Consider the following 14,849-nt stretch of genomic DNA (forward strand, 5'->3'; position numbering starts at 1 on the left):
AGTAAAAACTTTGCCACAAAAATGTAAAGTGAGTTTGAAATGTCTATGCTTGGCGAGCTGTCATACTTTTTGGGGCTTCATATTTCTCAGCAGGATAAAGGAATATTCATATATCAAACCATGTACATCAAGGAAATGCTAAAAAAATTCCAGATGGAAGATTGCAAGCTAGTCCTTACCCCCATGACAACAGGTTGCAAGTTAAGCTAAAGGATGTGGACCAAAGGTTGCATAGATCCATGATTGGTAGTCTCCTATATGTGACAACCTCCCGTCTTGATGTGATGCAGGCAATTGGACAAGTAGAAAGATTCCAAGCAACAACAAATGAATGTCATATTATTGCTGTCAAAAGACTTCTTCGATATCTTAAGGGCACATCAGAATATGGTCCATGGTATCCCAAAGTAAATGATCTGGTTATCCAAGCTTATACAAATGCTGATTGGGCAGGAAGTTTTGATGATCATAAGAGTACTAGTGGAGGATAATTCTATCTAGGTGGTTGTCTTGTTTCATGGTTAAGTAAAAATAAGTCTTCAATCTCGTTGTCCACAACAGAAATAAAATATAGCACGACAACAGCTTGTTGTACAAAAGTTCTCTAGATGAAGCAAACTTTGCAAGATCTTCAAGTCAAGTTTAGTGATCCTATTCCCATCTTTTGCGATAACACCAACACCATATGTATCTCCAAGAATCCTGTGATGCATTCTCAAACGAAGCACATTTCGATTAAATATCATTTCGTTAGAGAGCAGGTCGCCGAAAGGAACATCAAGTCTGAATATGTTGGCACAAAGGAACAAATTACTGACATCTTTACCAAACCATTACCTCATGAAACATTTGAGTATCTTCGCCAAAAGCTTGGGATTCTCCCAAGTTTTCATTAGACTCTTTCTCTTATCTACTCGATTAGAAAGGGGGAGTTGAGGTGTGTACAGGTCCACAGGATGGTTGTTTTTCAGGGGGAGTTATCATTTGCCATTGATGAAAAAGGGGGAGAGAAGGCAGTAGGAAGAGGTTTCATGATCGCAGGGGGAGTACTTGTGTTGCCTTCAATGCCAAAGGGGGATGTTGTTGATTCGTGGTTGTCATTGATGTCAACCCAAGCAGCACCAGGGGCTACCCCTATCTTGAAAGGGCATTTTGACTTGAAAACCCATATTATTTTGCATCAAATATCTTCTCGACGGATTCTAATTGTCGAGATGTTTCTATTGATATATGGTACGCCTCCCAGTTCTTCACGGTTATAGTTATTTGTGTTTGAAGTTAGTAATCCTAGTTAGTGTGCGAAAACCCTATGGGGTTGTGGCATGGCACTCATAATTGGTTGTGGTCATTGAATAGTCAATAATTAATAATGTTTTTTTGCTCCTAAAATCCCTCCAATGTTCACTTGTTGAGGACTCTCTCAACTGAAGACATTCATATAAATAATTACCATCATATCTTCCTCTTGTAGGGACTTTGTGGCTTCAAACAGGTCATCGTGGAATTTTTGCTATAACTATTTTTCTACAAAGCTTCCAAAGCTGAAATTAAAACCCATCTGAGCCAAAATCTTGATGAACCTCGTGACCCAATTTTAGATCTTGGTTCGCTATACTTTCGTAGATATCATTTGAGTAAGTTAGGGTTCTTGCAAGGATCCCGAATTCCATGTCAAACAAGTGACGTTGGGAAAATATTCATAACTTTATCTTTGAGCATTGGATACAGATTTAGGAAATATTCATAGAAATAGGACAGCCTATAATTTACTGAGTATAATTTTTAGGGTCGAAGGTTGAAACAGTGACACATGGCACTTTGTATAATTTCTCTCTACTGAACCAGGCTATAATCAGGTCGTCGTGGGAGATTGGGCATAACTCTTTCCTGAGGAATCCAATATTTATCAGCCCTATGGGGTTTCAAAGAGGACTCATAGGGATACCACAAGACAAAATTTCAAACCCTGGAGCTTCGAAATTAAATAGATACAACAGATTCAATATCGAGTTGCTAGAAGGAAAGAAAAAGCCTGCATTCAAGGATCACTACAGTAAGGACCACACATCAACAGTGAAGGGTAAGTATCCTACATCAAGGTATGTATGATAAAGTATTTACATTTGAATTTTGAGTATCATCTTTGACATATGTTTTTGCAGGGCAGCGTAAGTATATACATGGTCTCGGTTATATCTCTATGTCTCTATATGTCATAGTTAGTTTTGATACCACATTTCGGATGTCCTATTCTTGATACTACACATTTGATGCTACACCAAGTCTGCTAAATCTATATGATGTTGTAAGTTCATGTTACTTGTCTTGTCATAGTTGATAGAATGGTCTTTGTTGTTGTACTTAGAACTTGGTTCATCACAAGTCTAGGGTATGTCATCAGTTTCTATTGTAAATATAATTAGGTCAATTTTGGATATAGGCTTGCATAGAGTCCAGGCCTATATCAAGAGTGGGAGTCTTTGTCTACTGATGAAACAAGTCAACAAAAAAATTTACAAGAACATTTCAGGTACACATTGTAATTTTAATTTGTATTTATTCATTATTATGCACTTACATGTGTTTTGCAGGCAGAGGTAAGTTGAAGTGTATTTTGTTTTTCCTTTTGAGATTGGGTTTCAGTGGGAAAATTTGCATGCAGGTAGAAGAAGATTCAAAGATAGCATCAAGCGAGCATTCAAGAGATGAATTATCAAATCAAAGGAAGCATTGCAGCGGGACATCCTTTAAAGACATGACAACCATCTGTATATTGTGAAGAAGTGTCAAGGCCAAGAGTCATCATTGTAAAGTTGTAAAAGAGTCATTTGTAAAAGTGTCATCATTGGAAGAGTCATTACTGTAAAAGAATCAATCTACCTAGGGTCAAAAAGGAATTTTTGGGGTCTCTGTTGGGATGACGTCATGGTTGGGTTGCAGGTCATAGTGTGATTGGGTGTTTGGTCAAAATCATTGTAAAACATATTGTATCGTGGATCATTGTCCCTGGTACAGGAATCCACACTCTTGTCTCATTTCAGTCATTATAGGGTGGCGGGGAGGTGCTAGGCAGGTGCATGAAGTCACCTACAAGTTGGAGCCTGTGAACACTTCAGAGTGGTAGGTTGGTCTAGGGTGTTGGGGCATCCATTCAATTGATTACTGAAGGAACCAGGGCGTTGGGGTGTCCTTCCAGTGGGACCTGGAGAAGAATTATTTTCTAGAATTCTAGGAAGTTGTTGCTTTCTTTTCTGTTGGGGCTGAAGATTAAAGAATTTATTAGAAAAGCGTTCAGTGATTTTTGACCTGGAGGGGGGTTTTCCACCTAATATTTTTGTGCCTCCCGTGTTCTTTTATTTATTGTTATTACTGCATAAACATTAATAATAATTGAAGATTAACTAATGCTTTGAAAAGATTTAAAAGTGCTAATTGCTAAGGAATATTGATTCAACACCCCCCCGCGCAGTATTTTCCAACATCCTAAACACATTTTTTTTTAATACTGATGAGGGAGCTTGCATAACATTAACAAGTTTTCCCAACATTCAGATCAAGAAGCTCTTGATGATTTGAGGTATTTCTTGGTGAAATGAGCGACCATAGGGTGCGTGTTTCACCTTCCCTTACAATTGATGATATATGCATATGATGAGCGGTTCACCTTGGTTATCACATGTGGACATGTCGATGGGATGTGGTTCATCATTTCCCCACATGTAGGATGCTCATTTCCTATGATTGATGGTTGACATGTCGATGGGACATGGTTCATCCTTTCCCCATGAGTAGGATCCTTACTACGATTGATTGGTTGACATGCATGTAGGATGTGGTTCATCCTTTCCCTACTCTCAGTGGTTTGCATTCATGTAGGATGTGTTTTATCCTTTCCCTATGATGCTTGTGACTATAGGATGTGGTTCATCCTTTCCCTATGTGTGATTGTGAGTAAGATGTGATTTATTCTTTCCCTGTTATTACTTCAGCATCATCCTACCCATATAATCTGGGATGTGTGGGAAGTACCTCTCATCTGGCCAATGAGTTGGGAAAAATGGATAGGGACCATAGCATTACCGGTGGACGCATCGTGTATTGTTGTAATCCCTATGTCTAGGATGAATGATGTTCAACAACTTGATCTAAGATCAAGCCTAATTGAGGTTCTACCTGTGGACTGACTTTTGTCAGTGGAGAGTGGTAAGGTCTTGTGACTCACTCTCGATCAATTATTCTTCCTTATTCATGTCAGTATTTAGCGGAGCAGAAATGAGATGAGATAAAAAGATGGTACGTGACGACAGGATAGTTCATGATGACCAGATGGCATGATAGATTGGTAGGTGAAATTCTCCCTAGTTTAGAAGGAGTGTTAAAATTGGCAACTAGGGCCAAATTCCATTATTGGACAACTCATATGTTGGAGATGATTATTGTATTGAATTCATCTTTTCAAGAGGACCAAAATTGACCTAAATATCACCAAACTTGGATGAGAAAAAATATTTATTTATTCAAAAAGAATTCTATAAGGCATGACCTTATCACGGCAGGAAAAATTTAAAATTTGAAATTCGAATTTACCTCCATGTGTCAAGGTCAACTTCACCTCCATAGGATAAAAAATCATGTTTAATTGTATATATATATGGGCATCCTCCAAACTCATGAGACACATCCAATGGGCTATCACATCAAGATATACCCCTTTGAAATATGCGAAGGACTGAGGCAACTAGATGAAGGCAGGAAGAAGGGTCTTTTGGCATCTCTTAAGATGGTTTCCGTTGCAGGTTATTCTATTGAGGAGGCTACATATTTCAAAGATAAGTAAGGTTCGTTCTCTGGATATTTAGTAGTGTATTTGTCTTCTGTTCTGGGCTGCAGGATTCCATGTATTGCAGAAGTGAGTGAGACCTTGTTTGGAGGGACAAGAGGCCTAATGAAGGCCTACTCTCCTAGACGCAACCACACAGAGATCAATGCAAGTGAATGGAGAGTGATTTCCCTTTGAAAACATGGTCAAAGCTCTTGTTGACGCAGAACTGCGTAGGCTGGTGCAGTAGTTGTGCAGAGCCAGCATGGGGCCAGCTATCCAGGGCATGGATCAGTATCAGATAGCTAGTGATAGTGTCAGGTATTTCTTACTAATCTTCTTCCAGTGAGATTCTTTGTATTGGATAACCAATAAGGCATCCAAATTTCTGTTGCTTAATAATACACACCCTCAGTTGCTGCATCAGTTTTCCCGCATTGGGTTTTTTCGGGGACATTTGTCCCAAAATAACGGTGTCAAGTGTTGTGTATTTCTTTCTTGCTTAGTTTCTTGTTTCCACATTTAATTTAATTGGTGAAGGCCGTAATGTATTAGTTTCGGTATTCTCTATAGGATACAGTAAATAATTTGTTCAGTACTTTAACAAATAGAAAATACTTAATCAATTGTTGCAGTAGAATTTTGGGTCTTCCAAATTTTCAGATGGTATTAGAGTGCAGGTGAAGCAAGAGAGAAAATATGGAAGAGCCTAGTACTGAAGAGGAGGGAATTCAAAGTGTCATGTAGGAAGCAAATCGAATCCCCATAGGGATTGTGTAGTCCAGGCCAGGGGGGAAAATTTTTTGTGGGAAAATCTCTCTCTGAGTGAGTCGACAGAGAAATATTTCCAGATCGAAGTTTGCCAGTGTCAGAGGGAGAAACGCAGAAGCATCAACGCAGAGCATTTTTCTGGTGGGATGTAGTTTTCTGCAACAATTGCTGGGACAAAAAAGCGTCAGAAGGAAGAAGGATACATTGTTGACGGAATTTCTTCCTCAAAGAATTCCTAGTCAGGGAATTTGATTCCTCTATTGTTGAGCAAAAATAGATAGGAGTAGATCTACTAACTTCAGCAAGGAGTGCGTAGGCTAGCCTAGTGTTGTGTAGAGGAGAGAGGAGGTAGTTTGACATTTCGTTAGTAGAGATGGAAGCTAGTGAGTTAAGATATCAAGATCGGTTAGAGGGTGCATCCAACTATGTGATCTGGAAGGCAAGGATCTCATGCCTTCTAGATGAGCACGATTTCAAAACCTATGTTGACAATGTGGTAGTTTTACCCGCAGATGAAAATCCCCTCAAGAAGTACAAGGGTTGATCCTCGACAGAGTGAGAGATCACGTAGTGTGTCACATTTTTGGCAAGGATACTTCCCGACAGAGGTGGGAAGCATTGGCTATGCTATACGAAGGATCTTTTGAACAACAGAAGATGTACTTGGAGCAGAAGATGAGATCCACGCAGATGTAGAAGGGGTAACACATTGATCCATTCCTAACGAAGTTTTAGGAAATCCGAGACTCGTTGGTAGTTGTGGGGTCAACACCTCAGCTTATCGAGATGGTGAGGTTAACCCTAAATTCAGTCTTAGAATAATAGTAATTGTTTGTCCAACGTATCCTGGGTAGAGAGAGATTACCTAATTGGGAAGGAATGTGGGCCACTATTCAACTAGAAGAAATGAGGAGAGACTTATTGAAATGCAAACTTGATAGCAACAACAACAATAGGACGAAGCCCAAGAAGGAGGAAGAAAATGCAGCCCTTGCATACAAGGGGCAGCAGGAGCAATGGAGGCGGAAGGACATCTCGAAGATCAAGTGCTTCTAGCGTCGTGAATTTGGTCACTATGTTACTCAATATCCTCTCAAGAAGAAGATCAAGGAAGAGAATCATTTTTTGAAGGCTGCATTTGCAAAGATCAATGAGGAGGAGTTTTCCATGGTTACCCAGATACCACTAGGGGAGAGGTGGGGTGATCTAGTATTGTAGTTCGAAATAACTGCAGATGGGCAAGATTGTAGAGGAGTGTCGGAGTGACAGTTGCAATGGCTAGGAGCGCCAAAGACTGAGCATCGTAGAGCAAAATTAGCAATAGTACAGTTGGCACAATGCAGAGGCTTTAGGGGGTCAGCGCTGAGATTAGAAACAGTGAGAACTCCAGCGACAGATGCATCATGTTGAACACCTATTTAGTGATTTTTGATTCTTTTTCGTTGTTGATGCAGTAGCAACAACAATTGGAGAAGGTTCAAGTGTAGATGCAATATTGGTAGTGGCAGTTCCAGAAGCAACATAGATGCAAAACTTATGAGGGTTTCAGTACAGATGCAATGTTGGTAGTGGTAGGGTTAACAACAACACATATGAAACATTTGAGCAGTAGTTGGTGGGCAACGATGTCAGACATGAGCAGTGCAGAGGGAGATGTTACAGAGAAGGGTGAGGACCTGGATCAATGTCAGATCGCTAGTGATAGTGTGAGGTATTTCTCACTAATCTTTTGCCAGTCAGATTATCTGTATTGGATAGCTAGTAAGGCATCCAAAGATTGTACTCTAAAAATTACTGCTTAATAATACAAACCCTCAGTTGTTGCACCAGTTTTCCTGCATTGGGTTTTTCCGGGGACATTTGTCCAAAAATAACGGTGTCAAGTGTTGTGTATTTCTTTCTTTCTCAGTTTCTTGTTTCTGCATTTAATTTAATTGGTGAAAGTTGCAGTGTATTAGTTTTGGTATTTGTTGTAGGATGAAATACATAATTTGTTCAGTAATTTAACAAATAGAAGATACTTAAATTGCTAATAAAGTAAACAATAATATACTAAAGATATCAACTTAATAAGGCTCAAAGGAAAGGGAAATGTTTAGAATTGAAGTTAAGATCTGGAAGCAAGATCTTTCAGATTTGGAACAAGTCTGCACACTTACTCTAATTTGGACAATAGTTGATTTTCATGGATCCAATTCATGACAAAGTGCGTGAGAACTAGATGATCGCTTGCAAAATGTTTGTTATGAATGTTTCAAATATTGAAATTGTTCATTAATATGGAAGAGCGATGTTATTGACAACTCAATAGAAACATCATGGATATTAGCATAATGTTCACCTATGTATTTAGACACAAACAAAATGAGTACATGATTTGATGCCTTTCTTAATTGCATGTTCAATGCCAGTCAATCCTGTGCTAAATCCGTTAATTGTGAAAATTTCACTGCCAAGGTTTGATTCACTAATAGTGAAAAAGGAAGATACAGTGACCTCTTTCTTAACTCTTTGAAGAACCCTCATTAGTAATTTTTCTAATATTTATTGCAATCCATAGCTCTAGATCTAAAAAAATTCAGAGGTTGTTCCAACATTTGAAATTGTCTATGTGAAGCAGTCTTGAACCTTGAATGTGTATTCAGTACTTAGTTAAAGTATCGCTGCTAGTTCTAATTGACAAGTTGATTATGGTTGAAATATTTTGAGCATGTGCTAATGCTGTGTAGATGATCAGAAGCATATGCCAGTGCACAATTGATCAAAATCCGTGTTGATATATATTGTTGCAGAGAAAGACTTAAGCTTGATTGGTTAATTTTGATCCTATCGATTGATGTAACTTAAGCATAATATAATGAGTGTCTTATTGATGGACCAATGCTATAAGCAGAGCCAAATATTTATCATGCAAGTAGTCATCACAAGGCATACGACATATCTAGCTAGGGTTAGAGTTTTTAACAAGTAACGCCACCTTCTACAAAAGAACAAAGTTGTGATAAGGAAATGTGATAAAAATGGTATATCTTATTGAAAATTAATCAACTCCTTCAAAAATTGTTTCAATAGAAACAATATATGACATCATCCCTTGCAATAGGCATCAAACTACTAATATATGTTGTTGTCCATAGAACAAGCAGAGCATGTGAGAAGAAATTGCTAGTTCGTACATTTGGTAATTGGGAACGTCTCACCCTAAAGATTAGGAACATGTTGATGAAGGCTAAAATGACCAATTGAAGCAAGACTTTAGAGGGAGTTATGGATAAAGCATATTGATTGGATGTTAAAGATACAACTATTGATGGTGTCTGATTGATGGCTCTCTTGTTTATCAATGTAAGGGGGAAGTTGTTTTTAAAGGTAAAAATGAAAGTCCTATTCTTGATGCACTATTCCCTGCACTTAATAATGGAGAAGTTGCTAATCTGCATATGTACATCTTGTAATAATCTGATGAACACCCTATCATTCATATGCCTCATTATGAAGATTCTGAGTTGATCTATGGATGAGCCTCATATATTGGATAACTGCATGTTGAGATATTTGTGTGAATCTCTTATCTATAATCAGAGATACAATACTAGAATCTAAGATTCCATGTATATTCTGATGTTGGTTCAGTTGGCAGTGTGATGGATGGAAAGAGCACATCTAGTGTTGTATCTCTTGATTTAGTTGCTTTGTAAGCACTTTTGAGGCTGAATGAATATAGTAGCAAGTATGACTTATTATGAAGACAATTGGTGAGTCAGTTATGCTCGTGTTGATAATCACCGTTGCATATTGCGATATTCTTGAGTGGGATTCATTTTTCAGATAATCCATGTTCCACGACAACTCCAAGTATTGGGTACCACTTTATTTTGATATGGTACATTGGAAAGATACCAAGCTTCATAATTGTTGGTTGGATGAACAAATCGTTGTCATAGCCTCTTGGTAAAGTCAAGGTTATCTTCAGAGAGAGGTTAGGAGTCATGGAAGGACCCTCTCATGAGGATCATGCTTAAGTTGGACATTGAGCTCTGGGAGCTCCTGAGGATTTGAGGTATTTATTGGAGCAATGAGCGACCATAGGGTGAGTGGTTCACCTTCCCCTACGATTAATGGCACATGTATGTAGGGTGAGTGGTTCACCTTCCCCTACAATTGATGGCATATGCATATGATGAGTGGTTCACCTTCTCCTATGGCATATAAGTAGGATGAGTTGTTCACCTTCTCCTGCAGACAACCCAGTGAGAGATGCATATAAGCATTTGTTGGTTGTCACATGTGGATATGTCAGTGGGATGTGGTTCATCATTTCCCCACATGTAGGATGCTCATTCCCTAAGATCGATGGTTAACATGTCAGTGGGACATGGTTCATTCTTTCCCCATGAGTAGGATCCTTCCTGTGATTGATTGGTTGACATGCATGTAGGACATGGTTCATCCTTTCCCTACTCTCAGTGGTTTGCATGCGTGTAGGATGTGTTTTATCCTTTCCCTATGATGCTTGTGACTGTAGGATGTGGTTCATCCTTTCCCTATGTGTGATTGTGTATGTGATTTATTCTTTCCCTGCTATTATTTCAATATCTTCCTACCCATATAGTCTGGGACACATGGGAAGTACCTCTCATCTGGCCAATGAGTTGAGAAAAGTGGATAGGGACCATAGCTTTACGAATGGACGTGTCGTGTATTGTCATACCCCCTATGTCTAGGATGAATGATGTTCAACAACTTGATCTGGGATCAAGTCTGATTGAGGTTCTACCTCCGGAGTGACTTTTGTCAATGGAGAGTGGTAAGGTCTTGTGACTCACTCTCGATCAATTACTCTTCATTATTCATGTCAGTGTTCAGTGGAGTAGAAATGAGATGAGATACAAAGATGGTACGTGACGACATGATAGTTCATGATGACGAGAAGGCATGATAGATTGGCAGGTGGAATTCTCCCTAGTTGAGAGGGAGTGTTAAAATTGGCAACTAGGGCCAAATTCCACTATTGGACAACTCATATGTTTGAGATGATTATTGCATTGAATTCCTCTTTTCAAGAGGACCAAAATCGACCTAAATATCACTAAATTTGGATGAGAAAAAATATTTATTTATTCAAAAGGAATTCTATAAGGCATGACCTTATCAAGGCGGGAAAAATTTAAAATTTGAAATTTGAATTTGCCTCCATGTGTTAAGGTCAGCTTCACCTCCAAAAACGTTATGTTTAATTGTATATATATATGGGCATCCTCCAAACTCACGAGACACATCCAATGGGTTATCACATCAAGATATATCCCTTTGAAATATGTGAAGGACTGAGGCAGCTAGACAAAGGTAGGAAGAAGGGTCTTTTGGCAACTCTTGAGATGGTTTATGTTGCAGTTATTCTGTTGAGGAGGCTACATATTTCAAATGTAAGTAAGGTTGGTTCTGTGGATAGTTAGTAGTGTATTTGTCTTCTGTTCTGGGCTGTAGGGATTCTATGTATTGCAGAAATGAGTGAGACCTTATTTGGAGGGCCGAGAGGCCTAATGAAGGCCTACTATCCTAGCCGCAACCACACAGAGATCAGTGCAGGTGAATGGAGGGTGATTTCCCTTTGAAAACATGCTCAAACCTCTTGTTGTAAAAGGAACACAGGGTGTAGGATGCCTTGAAGAGGATTCCCAAGGTTAAACACTGTGTGGAGAAGGCCTAGAAGGGACAGTAAAAAGGTCTAGCCAGGTTGGAAGGGAACCACAATTATTGGAGAATTATTTAGGGTTGTTGGTGTAACCTAACCAGAGCTCAAGTTACGCAGAAAAACCATTAAAAGCACAACTAGTCTTGAGGGAAAATTATTAGTGGTTGTTTATATTCATAGTGTGAAAAGACAATGTTTAGTCATTCAAAGCTCTTCCACTATCAATTGCCTAGGGCATTTGGTTAACCAAAAATTTTAGGTTATTTGCCAAAACGTTTTCCCCTCTTATTCATCGTGCTTCTCAAAGTCTACGTATTTTCAATAGCTTTCAATACGAAAATGTTAAGAAATCCCCAACGATTGTGGTAGAGCGTAGGCTTATCTCAATGGAGCTTATCAAAACCTAGCAAGGACTAGTTCATTTGGAAAGAAACGGGGAGAGAAGTACATACCAATATGACCAAATAAACTCTTTACTTTCTCATATATAAATGAATAAACTATTATAAGAAAATATATGAAATTCAGTGAACACCCTCATCATAAAATCGAAAAACTACCCTAATGAAAAACTGATTTAAAAAACATTATGAAAGTATCAATTATACTTTAAAAATTCGACGGTATTGATAAAATTTCAGTTGCTGCTGTATATATAAATCAAAATCCCTACCTATAACTTCACGGTCCACAAATTCAGTTGCTGCTGTATATATAAATCAAAATCCCTACATATAAGTGCATCTTTTGATAAAGCATTAGCATAGGAGTTTAACTCTGAAAGATGGAGGACCCTCTTAGTATGGGTGGCGCACAGCTACAGGTGGTGGTTTGTGTGAGAGGCCAACAAGGAATGCCTCCGCCGCTTCTCGCAGCGCCGCCAGCGCAGAGCGTCGGAATTGAACGTTGCTTTTCTTGAAGTCACGGGCGACTTCTTTCAGGAGTTGGGTACCCTTGTGATGCTTTAACCTCTCACGCAGGGTGACAACAGTAGACTTCATCGTTGCTGCACTTTCCCTCGCACCTTTCTTTTCCTCCGAGCCTTCGGTGCCCTCCTTCCCTTCCTCTCGTGCCTTCGGTGCCCCCCTTCCCTTCCCACCCTCTGTTTTCCTCGGTGGCGGGCAAAGCGGACACCTGGGTGCCTTCCCACCCTCTGTTTTCCTCGATGTCTGCATGGCGCGAACCATTTTCTCTCTTCGCTGCAACACACCAAATGCTATTGCCTCCCCGTTCTGCCTTCTATATATAACTCTCAACATTTATTTATTTTTATTCAAATTCAATTGCGCATTTTATTTAACACATCGCAACCGTCCGAATTCCACAATTAATCGACGCTGGCGGATCGTGACCGTCCGTTTTCCTCAACTCGTTCTTAACCCATTAGACCCCGTCAATTTTTTTATACACAATTTTTGAAAACAAAGGATACAATATATTAGAGTAACGAAACAACATAGTAGAAAAGTTCACTAATTGAGTGTTGGGTCTCTCGAAATCAACTCATTTCATAATAATGATCTCATAGTGATTATTAAAAAAAAAACCTTAATATAATTGAAATTGAATTTCAATTTGAGTACCAAGTAGCATTTATTATCCAAAAGAAAAAAGAAATACAACTCTTCTTACATAATAAAACACTACCCTCATTGTTACATTATCTCCTTCAAGCAAATATTGTAGGTGAGAGTTGAGAAATGATATTAAATACTTAAATCGACAATTATTTTTAATTGGAACATCTACAGATTCAATATATTTATGGCTATAAGAATTATTTGTATTAATGAAATTTTATGTATGAGAGTGTCAATATTTTATGTAGTAATTTCTAGTATAGTAGAGACGTGTAATATTTAATATTTTGATCCAATGAAAAACATAAAATTAATAATTATATTTTTATTTGTCATTATAATTAATTATAAATAATAATTAAACGAGCATGTATCCATTTTAACTTTGAATCTACCAAGCACTCAGAGGGATCAGATTTTTTGAGATGCAAATATCTTTTAAAATGAAAAGAGATTTGATCCCTCTCGGCGCTTGGTAGACCCAAACTTAAGATGGATCTAGGCTCGTATAGTCAAAATTTTGTTTAAGTAATAAAAATTCTACCAGTAAAGGATTGAGTGTGTGCATGTGACATATAAAGGATTCATTGAACCAATTGACCATAATAAAAGACTCAGCAAAAATCTGGATCTACTAACATCCCCTCTCAATGGAAAAAAGAAAAAGAAGTTTAAGACTCAAAGTTCTGCAAAATTATTTGTGCCTCTGCCTAATCCTATTTTTAAGTGAAAATAATGTTGTTCATTTAAGTGTAAAATTTCCCCTCCTACGCATCTACCTTTCTAGGAAGATCCATCGAAATAGGCCCAAGGGAGGGAATGGTCAATTCTTTCTTCAGATATTTAGTGAGATTTAGTTTTTCAACATCATTTGGAATGAGATCATAAATAGCTAGTACATGTGCGACAATCTTACCGTGTGGGATAAATTTGTCCTTAAATATTTTGTAGTTTTTATTGAGCCAGATACCCCCATAGATCATTAGAGGGAGGTTTCAAAGTTCTAAAGGATTCATTACATTCCACCATCTTTGCCAAGCATCCAACAAAGAGGCCCCTTGCAACTACCAAGATAAAGAAATACAAATGCATACTTCATTCTAGACTTGATTAACATAAGGGTGGGATATAAAAATATGATCTACCGATTATTCTTCCTCTCTACACAATAGACACCAACTAGGACCAGAAAAATTCCTTTCCTTTAGATTTTCTCCTGCGAGAATTTTGTTTTCTATCACTCTCTAGAGAAATAGTCTAGCCTTTGCCAAGAATTTTAGTCTCTAGACCAGCGTCCACCACCAGGCCAATACCTCTAGTTCTTTATCTGTAATGATAAAAAGGTATCCTTCCTTAGGATGATATTTCCTTGAGGTCGAATGAATCCATTGTAGCTCATGAGGACTCATCCAACCTTGATCCCATATAGACATGGAATATGTATCAACAACTTGATTCAAAGTGTGTCTACCTTGGATTCTAAAAAAATCAACTAGCTTGAGAGGAAATTGAAACATGCCACTGCATCCAATCCATGGGTCCTATCTAATTCTTAGATAATCCCTAGTGCCCACCTTCCATGCCAAACTTTGAATAATAACTAAAAAATATTCCAGAACAACCTTCCAAACCACATAAAATTTGCACCTACTATGACTTGGATTTCTGATCCAGTCTTCCAGTGATCTAGGGAAAACATACTTTCTGTAGACTACCTCTATCCAAAGACTTGTTGTAGAAATAAGTCTTTATCCCACCTTAGCTGCCAGTGCTTTTGAGAAACAATTGAGGTTTTTTAAACCCCATCCAACACACTTATTGGGAAGTGCAATCTTGTTCCATTTTACCTAAGGAAAGTAATGACCTTCCTTTGAGCCTTGCCACAAGAAAATCTTGCAACACTTCTGAATTCTATTAAGTGCACCTTTTGGGATTTGAGACACGTGATATCACAAATAAAGAATTCATTTTTTCACTCTTGTAA

At 38.3% G+C, this 14,849-nt stretch overlaps 1 protein-coding gene across 1 annotated transcript; it reads right to left on the minus strand.

Moving 5' to 3' along the window:
- Nucleotides 1-12,082: 12,082 nt before the first annotated feature.
- LOC149250444 (histone H3.2-like) lies at nucleotides 12,083-12,460 on the minus strand. Its single transcript, XM_089453654.1, has one exon. The coding sequence runs from the start codon at nucleotides 12,458-12,460 to the stop codon at nucleotides 12,083-12,085; it is 378 nt and encodes a 125-aa protein (XP_089309780.1).
- Nucleotides 12,461-14,849: the final 2,389 nt, after the last annotated feature.

This window comes from Pinus tabuliformis, chromosome 7, assembly GCF_031772625.1.
Source record: "Pinus tabuliformis cultivar Carrire ecotype Pingquan chromosome 7, CPIR1, whole genome shotgun sequence".
In the NCBI taxonomy this organism is placed as follows: domain Eukaryota; kingdom Viridiplantae; phylum Streptophyta; class Pinopsida; order Pinales; family Pinaceae; genus Pinus; species Pinus tabuliformis.

Excerpts from the sequence above, each read along its gene's own strand:
- LOC149250444 (XM_089453654.1), bottom strand. The coding sequence starts at position 12,460 with ATGCAGACATCGAGGAAAACAGAGGGTGGGAAGGCACCCAGGTGTCCG.